General features: G+C 36.0%; 1 protein-coding gene across 1 annotated transcript in view; it reads right to left on the bottom strand.

The window, feature by feature from the left end:
* The window catches only part of ITGBL1 (integrin subunit beta like 1), a 201,082-nt gene that overhangs the window by 19,005 nt on the left and 169,771 nt on the right, over positions 1–12,306 (bottom strand). Inside the window, exon 8 of the mRNA XM_081046458.1 lies at positions 7,550–7,666. Coding sequence (XP_080902584.1) covers positions 7,550–7,666 — 117 coding nt within the window. The remainder of the gene's footprint in view (positions 1–7,549; positions 7,667–12,306) is intronic.

Genomic DNA, 12,306 nt, shown 5'->3' on the forward strand with positions numbered 1-12,306 from the left:
AATCAAAACTGAACTGTTTAAAATTATGTAATTACTTACATTCACCTTCAGGTACAATTGTACATTTATCCCAGCCTACCAGAATTGGTTTAATCATTTTAGTGTTATTGTTAGGAAGGTGAATAAACAGCACTACCTATCAGTTCTCAGGCGCCTGCTGATCAAGTAGATTTATGGATATTTTTGGTTTTACTTATTTGTCGTTCGCTAAAATGCTCAGACAGTCTGTTTTGGAGTCAGGGGCCTGTATTTTGCTTTCTGATCATGAAGTGGACACACAGGGCTCTAGTTCATCTTTCCATCTGAAAGACTACAGAAGCTATGGCTCAGTGTCTGTTTGGTAAACTGAGAAAATTACCCAAATTAGTGATTCTCAATTTTGTTCTCCTCTGAAGCCACACCCTCGGGATGGTGTTAGTGAGTTTCAAACACTTAGAATAGTAAGACCCATTCACTCCCAGCTGCCATATGATGGAGGCACTAAATGCTTTGAACAAACTAGCTGCCATTTCTTCCCTGGCACAGAGAACTGTGATGTGTATGATGCCAACTTCCTTCCAAAACACTCGGTAGCTAGTGCCCCAAGATATCCAAGACAAAGGTGTTGTTTTGTCCTGTTATGGAGATGGACACTTCAATCTTTTACTTTCCATTACACACGTAGGGTATCACTGAATGCCCACTTGGCAGATAGTAGCAGTCATATTTCTTTCTTTATGTCTCATTCTCACCATAAAGCCAATAGGTAGGCATTGTTATCCTTATTGTGCACATAACTAAACCAAGGCAGAGAAACCAATTGACCCATCCAAGTCACTATGAGTAGGAAATAGAGCCAGAATCCAAATGCTGGTCAGTCTGAATGTGAGATTCACATTAATCTTGCTCCATGGCACTGCTTTGCTTAGTTCAAAAGAAAATGGTTACTTCTATTCACTAAAATCATGTATGAAAAAAATGTATCAGAGTGTATGCACAAACTTACTAAAGCAACTGAGCATACCATAGAATGTGGACTTTCTCTTGACAAAATATCCAAATACCCAAAGAAGATTCATGAATCTAGATTCCAAAAATTGTTTTAACCCTTAAAAGAAAAAACAAAAACTTAGAAGGAAATACATAAAAATTTCATTAGATAATTATTTTTGGATGGTGAATTTGCTGATGATTTTAATTTTGTTCTTTCTATTTTTTAGTTGTTTTAAATGTTGAAAAGAAAAACAATTAATGTAAAAATATTTTACAATGTCCTAATACCTAAAGATGAGCAAAGCAAAATAAACAAAATGATATCTATTATGAATGATAAATGAGTAAGTAGTTTGAAAAGAGTACTTCCCAAAGATGGATTCAAGAGCCGCTGAGAAAGAGTTCAATGTAAAAAAATAAAATAAATATATTCCTTCAAAATATCAAATATGTTTTCACCTCTGAGCTTTGCTGAGCTTTCTCAGGCCTAAAATGTTCACATCAAATTTTAACACCTTTAAATATTAGCTATACAAGATCTAAGTCAAATATTAACTCCAATTGGACAATTCTCTGATTCAAAACTGGAATCACTTATCATCTGACTCCCTTAATTTACAATTTATTAAAAATGTTCTTGAGCATTTACACTTATACTAAGTTTAAGGATACAATAAATTTTCAGAGAGAGGAAGAGGTTGATTAAATTAATGAGAACTGTAGATTTGATGAGAAGAGACACAAGAACACTTAGAATAAAATGTCATGTTGTCATAATGAAGGTATTATAGTATGGAAGAAGTATAAAATTATTTTAGAAAGACTGTCTAAAGGAAATGATTTGGAAGAATAGAAAAATGACAAGGAGTTATTCAGAAGAAGAAGCAAAGGTAAGGAATAGAATGTCAGGCAAAAGGTTCAAAATCATAATACATTTAAGTTTCTCCATCCCTAATTGCCCTCCATGAAGAAATAATTCTTTTCAGTAGGTAGAAACAATTGGCACAACAAAAGCATAGTCTTCTCCACCCATCCAATTGCTGCAACCAGAAACTTGGGATTCAATCTTGGTTCTACACTGCACCTCACTCTCATTGTTCAATCATGAATTTCCATAAATACTATTTTGTACTCCCAGGGCAGTGGTGGTGTGGTGGGGAACAACCTTTCTTATGTTCAACTAAACATTTAGTTTGACACTTGGCACTAGTCTCCTTAGGAGGATATGGGACAGGAAACATCCCATATGCAGGACAGTATCAAGCTGTCCTCTTCTTGTGAGCCCTTGCAGTCATTCATGAGGATGAGAACTCAATATAGTGGTCTAGGGATGACCTTCTCTCCAGATAACACAGTCCAGATGCTCAGAGATGAGCTCCATGTTGCCTAGATGTTGAGACTTCTTCAGTTTAGAAGAAACCTTAGGCCCCACAGGAGCCAAAATCTTTCCTAACAATTACTTATGTATAGCTTCCAGAAACTGTGCAAGGGACAGGCCTGTTGGCAGAGTCAGGGCACAAATGGAAGCCAAAAGCATTTCCATCAGACATCCATATTTTATTTGCAATTCCTCTCTATGTAGTTGAAATTTATCCATCATAGGTCACTCTTACCATGAGCAATGTTGTCTGGTAACATTAGCATATAGCGTCTTCATCTGTTTCTAAGGAACTGGAGCTGGAAGTTTAACAGAGGGGCAGAGTCTCTTGCAACAAGGTAAAGGGTTTTACTAGCCTGTTGTCCATATTTTTCTAATATTTTCCCTAATACATCCAAGTATTTCCATCTCTACTGTCCCTCAACTAGCGAAACCACCTTTATCTCTCACCAGGATTTATCCCCTAACATCCATATTTACCCACCAACCTCACAAACACATACTCCTCACAGCAATTCATACCTCACCTGACAACAAGAGGTACTCTTTAGAGTGATCATGTTATTGCCTTGTTCAAACCCTGTCTGTGGCTTCCTATCATCCTTTGAGTAAAGCCCCAAATCATTAACATGGTATATAAAACATGCCACACCCTTATCCCATTTGCTTTCTAATCTCCAATCCCATAGGGTTTCTCTCTGGTTCTCAAATGTTGCTTGAACATGGCACTCTCCCTTTCCCTCATGTGCCCAGCGTGCATTGTTCTCTGTGTCTGCTGTTTCACAGCAACTTGCCATCACCTGGCTAAGTTCTGTGTATCCTACTACTGCCACGTGTGGTTCTGGTGATGTCTAGTTTTTTCATGCATGTGAAGCACATACTATGCATGCAATAGTTGTTAACTACACATAAAGGCATTAGAGAAGCCTCCCTTAGCCTCTATGTTAAATTCCCCTGTTACGTATGTTCCCATTGAACTAGTGCTTCTCTTTTCAGACCATTCACCTCATTGTCTTTCCTTCGTCAAAGTCCGCCTTCCTAACTTAATTAGAAGCTTCAATAGACACACCACTGAACCTCCATTGCTGGCAAATAGTGGGTACTCAACAAATATTTGATGAGTTAATGAAGCAATAAATGATTACTTCCGTTTCAACCATGCGGAATTTGGAGGAATTTCTATATAAAAATATTTAATTAGAATTTGAAGAGTCGGAGGTGAGAGGGGATGAGGCTAAAAAATCATCTTGAGTGACACTGACCTAAAGATGAAAGTGGAAGAGGCTGAGATTACTTCAGGCAAATAGCAAGCGGACAAATAGTAAGCGGAAAAGACATCCAAAAGCCATTTCAAGGGAAATACAAAGATTTATTGGTAAGCTTTGAGGGATAAACAAGAAAAAAAAATTAAGTGGTTAAAAAAGAAGTGAGAGAAAAAACAGATGGGAAAGGTGATTCTGAGGCCCAGCGAGACCATTGCCTGGGGTTTTCAGAGTAGAGTAACTACACGATGCTAAAAAGTGGTCATGTGGAAGGAGAACTGAAAATCTCCCAGGATTTGGGCAACCAGGATTATTAATAAATTTAGGAAGAGTCAGTTATGTGGAATGATTGGAGATAGAGCAAGTTTCCATGGATTTGAGATTGAAGCAAGGAGAATGCTATTATTCATGTCAAGGGTCACAACATTGAGATAAAAAATAAGGGATGTGTGTGTTTGGAAGGCAGTGCAGAGCTTTACATGGAATAAGTATGTAATGAGTACTGATTTAATCATTATGTCCTACATACCTGATGGGATATTACTAAATAGGAATAGAGGTTTCCTTATGATAATAGGTATTTTTAAATAGATTGAGAAATACAGAAACTTTAGCAATGCATACTGTGGCTTGAGGAATCCTGATGGCCAGTGTCATCTTAATTGTGTTGCTCCATGCTTGGGCGAATCCATGGGAAGCTTTCCCACAGAAGGTGCACTGCTGAGTATAAGGCACTAAAAATACTTCTGAGATGAAGGATGGCCACTTTGATTTGACAGCTCAGAATCAAGTGTGAGGAGAAAGACTGCTTTATGCAAAAAGAACAGAAAGGAGAAATCCATGCCATCCAAAACTAAAGACCATATAGTCACCATTCCAAATGAATTTTTGTTACAAAAGAAGTTAACAAGCAATTATGGACCTCTGTTACATATCTCATAAAGTTTATAGTGGACCACAGCTTAAATTTCTGCCTGAACTGGTTATGTCTGTCACTTTCTTTATATGTATATAATAATGATAATAATAACATGTATATATGACACTTAAGTGCCAGGTGTTATCCTAACGCCTGTGTAATCTCACAACAATCCTACAAGGTACCAATCATGATCATCATTTTATAGATGAGAAATGGGGGTTATGTAAATTGGCTCAAGTCATATAGGTAATAAGTGTCACAGCCAGGGTTGGAACCAAGAAAACCTTGCTTTAGTCTATAATCTTAAGTACTGTAATATATTGCCCTTTATATTTCTAAATATTAAAGTACATTTACATAAATGTTCATGAAAGGCATGGGAACGTGTGATCTTATCAACTGGTTCACTATGTTGTATACTTTAAGTACTAAAATTATTATAGATTCAAACATGTTAATTAGTGGCATGTCTCTTGTATTTTAAGACATAAACAAAATTTAAGATTATAACAGTCAAGGCTCCTATAATTCTTTCTATGAAACAATGTTCACAAAATAGAGGAATTAAAATCATAGTACCTTTAGCAGCTGTTGTAAAAGAACAACACAATTTGAGGCCAAGTGCAAAGCTAAAGCGGAAGTGATGTTTCCAGAGAGGTTTAATGTGAAGTACAGAGGATCCTCATTATTTGCATATTCCATATTTGAGAATTCGTCTACTCACTAAAATTTATTTGTAGTCCTCAAATCAATACTCATCAAGCTTTCCAGGTCATTTGAGAACATAGGCAGAATGGCAAAAAAACTAAGTTGCCCGCGGTTCACATTCTTAGCTAAGTTCAAAGAAGATCAAGCTCTGCCTTCTTGTTTCAGTTCTTATGCTGTAAATAAGTGTGCTTTTTGCAGTATATTGAATGCCATGCTTTTTGCATTTTTGTGATTTTTGCTGGTGATTTCAATGTTTAGGATGGCCCCTAAGTATAGTGCGCAAGTGCTGTCCAGTGGTCCTCAGTGCAAAATGGCTGTGATGTGCCTTATGGAGAAAATGTGTGCTACGTAATCTTTGTTCAGGCATGAGTTATAGGGCGGTTGGCCGTGGGTTTAATGTTAACAAATCAACAATACATTATTACACAGTGTATCTTTAAACAGAAACACACAGAAAGCAAGGTTATGTATTGATTTGTTGATGAAAATGCTGTGATTAGAGGCAGGATCTTAGCCTTGTATTTCCTTTAGGAAAGATGATTCAGTATTCACTAATTCAGTGTACATGACGACTTTATAGACCATAACTACCACGAATAACAAAAACTGACTGTGTCTAGGGCTTCTTTTGAGGAATACTAAACAGCATTTCCGTGTGGATTGTAAATTATATGTAGCTTTTCTAGCTACATATTGCACATATGAGCAGGTCACTGGTGGGGACATCTCTGCCTCTCCCTCCTGGAACTATCCTTCTCCAAGCAGTAGGTCTGACCATCACAAGTAAAGATTAAGAAGTGAATAACAAGGAAAGTAATGAAACATACTCATTGGAATGTGTAAATGGTACTCAGATGTAACAGGTTTCTGCAATATCAACCATTTCAACCAAATTACCAAAGTAGATGGGCAAGGAGACCCATGTGAGGTAGACACTGCATGTCAGAGAAAATGGCAATGATAATGAGAAAAAATGTGTATATGGTACTTTCTAGATGCCAGGCTGGCTTTACATATATAGTTGTGAGAATTAAATGAGTTAATATACATAATATAGTACTTAACAAAAAAAAAAGACTATAATCTGCTTCGATATTTCTGGTAACTAATACCAGCGAAGGGACAATCTAAACTAATAGTAATGTTGAGATAAAGTCAAAACAGTTTGATGCCACTCTGGGGAAAACTGGGATATAGGGAAAAATCTGTGAACTAAACATCACTGTTCAAATGCTGGGTCTGCTACCTTTTAGTCATGAGACATTAACACCTCAAACCTCACTCATTTTTTCCATTTGTAAGATGAAGAAAGCAGGAACAATTACTGAAGGTGGCTGCCATAATGGATTGCGTGAGATAAACCATCTGGCACAACCCTTGTTAAAAAGGGCCTTTCCCTTGGCTTCCAAAGGAAAGAAGACATTTTTGGTCAAATTGCAAGTGTTTTGTAGTTGTTAGAAAATGGATAAATACACATGGATATTAGATAAATGATAATGATAGTGTACCTACCTTTCATAAGTTGTACATGCATTTTGTTTTTTTTTCCAATAATAATGCCCAATTGCATTATGACAATTAAATTGAGGAGACATAGTTATAGTCTCCTAGTATGATTCCATGTTCAGTTCATATTAATTGTTCTGGAAACCTGGAAGGAGCTGTAATCAGCATGAATCATCTCTCCAACATAGAGGTTTGCAAGACTGGGATAGGAGAATGATGTTGTCTCCCATTCCCTTCCCTAGATGAAGCTCAGGCAGACACTGTTAACATTTTACCTCTGGGTCTCTCTGTTGTACTATGTTACCTTTGTTGACCACCCTCTGTCTACTTCATTCTTTCTTTGCACAGTTTCTTACTTTCTGAAAACTCTTATTTGGGTCTCCGAGACATCGTGGGAACTGAGCTATTGTATAGCTTCTGTGATTTTCTAATTAAACTTAGGGAGTGATCTTACTGCCCTTTTTTTCAAGTTTGTGGGTGATACTTGTTCCATTAATATTTATGAGTAATAACAATCATTTTAAACTGTTCCATTGTAGCAAAGCCTTTCACTATCTCCATGGAACTTAGTTTAGCCTCAACAATCTTTTATTGATAGTTGTACTATATGCTTTCACATGCCCTTAAATCAAGAGAATGGTAATGGCAAACCTAACTGTATATGGCTTTTAGGTCCAATTGTATATTGATTTTTTAAATCTTCTTTCTGACAGAATATTTTAAAAAGGATAAGTAAGTAGAATAAGGAAGGCGGGTGAAGCAGGTTGCATGCAGTAGCAAAAGGCTGTGGGAATTGTTCACCTCCACAGACCACTCCGTCCAGGTCTTCACAGCGGCGATCATCACACGCACACGTTTTGCCATAAACCCTCCGATCTCCCGGCGGGTAGCAAGTGCACTTGCCACATTCACATTTACCTGCAAAATACATTCATTAGGAGATTCACAGAATCAGGAAGGCTTTCAAAGGAAACAAACATGCTATTAAACCCAGACCTCCTGGACCAATGCTAGGATGTGCCTGATTGTGCAGTTCGGCAAATAACCTTTCTGACCTTCCTAAGGTAAACTAAAGGTCAAGCACAAATGCCAAGGAGATCAGGAGTAGAAGTGATGGTTGCTGGCTCAGAAGTTATTTCTATTTACTACTTTCCACTTTTTGTTTCATTTATCTTTGGAGAACAATTCTGTTATTGAATTCTTTTGGTATTTCATATTCAACTTGGTTTGGATACTATTTAATGTAACTAAATCAATTTTATGCATTTGACATAATTTAACATACTGTGATAGTTTTAAAATATATATTTTTATTTTGGATCTATCTGCCACATAAGAAAAAAATGTTCATAGATATATTTCAATATGGTATTTTAGTGATTATTTTACATCAATTTTATAGTTAACAAAACTAATTTTATCATAGAACATGTGTCAAAGTACATGATCTAAATATGTTTATTATTATTGATTTAAAATTTAAAAGTATAAACATTTTTTGAAATAAGTTTAATTTGCAGTTGGGAATTCCTTAATTATTCTCATTAGGACTTTCATCATTATTATTTGAGATGCAACTGTGTCAAACACTATAATTCCATGAATGCCATCATTTTGTTTTCAAAATAACACACTGACTAGTGTTATCACTATCCTTTTATTAAACAGGAAATGGAGACAATGAGACCAAGTTCCTTTCTATGGTGACTCAGTTTATAAGGGATAGATTCAAAATTTACACCTGAAATCTATGTAATTTTACTAACAAATGTCACCCCAATAAATTAAAAAAATAAAAATAAAAAAATTTATATTCATTCTCATTAACCTTAAAGTTTGTACACCTAACATTTAGCTATATTGAGTTGTAATGTACTCATAACACAGCACAAAGAGACTGAATGAGAAAGTAAATTTCTTTTGTTTGAGGAATTGGTACTGGTTTGCCAGAAATTCAGCTGGTGACTACTTTGAGAAATCTGTGACTCTCTGTCATTAGCCCAAGCATCATAATTACACACCCACTGCAATGATCATATGGTATTTCGGGGATGACCCCCCAATGTTGTTAGGCATTCTGTTGTTGCATTTGTATCTTGTTAAAGAAGTTCTGAGTTGGTAGATGATGGAAGAAAGGAAAATTAGTATTTAGAATCATTTCAGAGCTGTAATTAAAGATAATCTAATGCACTGATTCATAATATTTTCTGGCAGAAGTGCTGGGGCCATGATCCCGTTGAGAATCTGGTGGAAGCTATGGCCATAGATACTGTTGTTCTGGCTGCCCTTCTGCCAGTCTCTCTTTCTCCTTGGAGACAGTCCCATGTTTAGCAGAAGGCAGAGTCCCTTTCCTCCCCCAATGATATCCCCTCTCCCTATGTTCTGGCAGACAGAACAGGAACTCATCAGACACTCTTGGCAGGGATTTGATTTTTGAGGGTGATAACAAAGGCACAGAGTAGCAAGTGCAACAGTACAGCAGTGAGTGTCCAGGAGTGGTGGAGCTCATCACACAGAGGCTTGAGTTCAAAAGTTAAGGCAGCAGGGGCTGGTTTTCGGCAGTGTCTTGCTTCCTGAGCTGTAGCATACGCTGACTGTCCAAGCTTGCATTTTTGAGCCTAACCCATTCTAATAAAATCCTTTTTCATCCCAGTTAATGAAGTTGGTTTCTGTTGTTTGTAATCAAGAACTCTTAACTGGTAGAACCCAGATCTCTCCCTGGAAAAATATACCAGCACACATTTATTTTTTGTAAAATGTCAGGAAGATCCGTGGCTTGCTGTGATTTATTTAATACATGAAGAGACTCAAGCATGCTGAGGTGAAATGATTTGCCTAAGGCCAGTGAAATAGCTGTTAGCAGTGTTGGTGATAGAATCTAGATTTTCTGAGCCCCAGTTACCTTCTGGTGTGCATAAACATGCTAGCCCTCATCATGGGTGAATGTGTGAATGACAACAATAATCCAGACTGTGGAGGGAAAGAGACGAACTATAGGACCATCAGCAGTATGGCTAGGTATGGTTAACTAGTCCTTCATGGATAGATGTCAGAACATCAATCACCTGATTCCTGAAAGGTATTACAGTTCCACCTACCAAGACATCAATTTTTAAGTTTAAGGGCATATGTATTTATGGTGACAATTTTATTAATGTTTTAAAGCATGCAAGGAATTTCCTCAATATGCATTATTGGTTTCTGTGCTTCTCCAGAAAGGATGAACTAAATACTGGCATGTGTGTTCAAATATTTCATTTCATTATTTTCATTATGGATAGTTTCTGTCTTGTATTTCTTCTATAAAGTTGGATAGTGTTAATATTTAGTCCAAGGTACATTTTTTTCCTGATAGATAATTCATATATCTTTTTCAAATATCAGAATAATTAACTCCCTCCCTCTTTCTTCCAGATATGTATTTTCTTCTTGGATTCCTCTTTTGCACAGTCTTAACTATGACACATCTTTGAGTCTTTAGGTTTTGCTTTCTTCTTTCCTCATTCTCATTTCCATAGGGCAGAGCCTTCAATTCAGCAGTGACTAGTTACTATATGCTAGATGGGGAGATACAAAGGTAAACAAAAGGGACGCTAAACTCTAACCTCATGGATTAATAGTCAGGAGAGAGTCCTTTGATTAATCGGATAAACTCGTACCTCATTTAGTGTTAATGACCAATTGAATCTTCCAGTAATATCGCTGAGCATTTGTAAAGGAGTAAAACTCTGGAATTTTCAGAAACCACATGGTAGATGTGTGGAACTGAGCAACGACTATTAAACACTGAAATTATCTCCAAAAGCCATACCTGAAAACACAACACAACACTACATACACATACGCTCACAAATCATTTCTATCCTATATGTTCACATTTGAGGTGCTTAGGTGGGAAATGGTTTTAATCTCCTTCAAACTACACCACAACAGAACACACATGTGGTCTTGCTCAAGAATAGATTTAACCAGGCTCATCAACCTTCAATAAATACATTGATTGATCACTCAGTCATTCATTCAACACTTTTTGAATATCAACTATGGGTTTAGTGTTGTGCTAGATGCTGAAGATACAAAATTAAGTAGGACATTTAAAAATGTTTAATAGTAGAGAGAATAAAGGGAATAAAATACATGAGCACATATACCCTGTAGGATTAAATAAGTTGGGAAAGAGTCTTATAATATTTGTTAAATGTCAGTCAGGAAAAGAGGAAGGGAAATAAATTTTATGGCACAGATACTGTTAAAAGCATGGGCTCTGACTTTAAATAAATCTGAATGTTAATCTTGGTACATCCATTGTTAAATGTGGTTTCTTGGAAGAGTCAGTTCAACCTCATTTATCATGGTTGCATAATGGAAATAATAATAATGATAACACAGGATTATTGTAAAGGCTAAATATTGTAATGCACATAAAGTACATAAGACAGGGCCTGACACATAGTAAGTGCTCAATAAATAATAATTATTTATATTTTTATAGTAAAACATGTTGGAAAGCTTGGATTTCAATTACTTGTATAGAATTCATTTCTCTCCTTTCTCATTCCATTTCTCAAAAAACAAACAACAACAACAAACAAAACCCTTGTATTTTCTGATCCCAAATGAGATTGTTTAAGAAAAAAATGATTGCTTATATGATCAAATGCACCTACCAGCGTGGTAAAAGCAGGCATACTGTTTATGACCTTATTTTCTTTCACTTTTTAAAATAGTAAAAGCCACACTTGGAATACATGCTCAATAGTTGGAAAGTAATTAGAGTCTCACATAAAACAGAAAAGAGATTAGTACTTTACTAACACAGTCCTCCTTTGCCTAAAATAATAAGTTTACCATAGCAACCTGATTGCACTAGGAAAAGCTCCTGCCAAATGCATCCTAAGTTCCCATGAAATTTCTATGAGAAGGAATTAAACACTTGAGAACTATAATATTCTGTACCACTTCATCTAAGCACAAATATTTTTTGTGAGAATAAAGTAATCTTCCATCAGACATTTAACAGTGAAGAAGCACTTTTCACCTTCCATTTCAAAATGGGCAGTGAGACTTACAATTTAATCCACATTGACATTACAATTGCTAGCGAAGGAAGAATTGCTCATGACTTTAAAAAACACATATAAATGTCAATCCTTCTGTTTGTGCTTTCTTAGTGCAAAAGGATTCAAGTAATCAATCACGAATGATGTGAGGAAGTAAGACATTTAAGCAAATGTTGTACTAATGTAATTTTCTGTTGTCTGCCCTAGAGTGTCTAAAACTGAAAATGGGAAATGGGAAATGAGAATACCGAGCCTTATTTTTCTCTAAAGGTTTTCCAAGGTATTGATCAAAATATTACAGAGGAAGTCTATTAGACCTCTAAATGATATTATCTAATTATTTCAATCTTAAGATAGTTTCTAAAAAAAAAACACCTAAAATTACTCGATTCATTTTTATCTAACTATAAATTAAGTAAACATAGATAGCAATATCACACTATTATAGGGGGCAATGCAATTAGCTAGCAATATCACACTCATAATTGGGTTTACAAA

Source organism: Rhinolophus hipposideros (genome assembly GCF_964194185.1).
Source record: "Rhinolophus hipposideros genome assembly, chromosome: 4".
NCBI classification, from domain to species: domain Eukaryota; kingdom Metazoa; phylum Chordata; class Mammalia; order Chiroptera; family Rhinolophidae; genus Rhinolophus; species Rhinolophus hipposideros.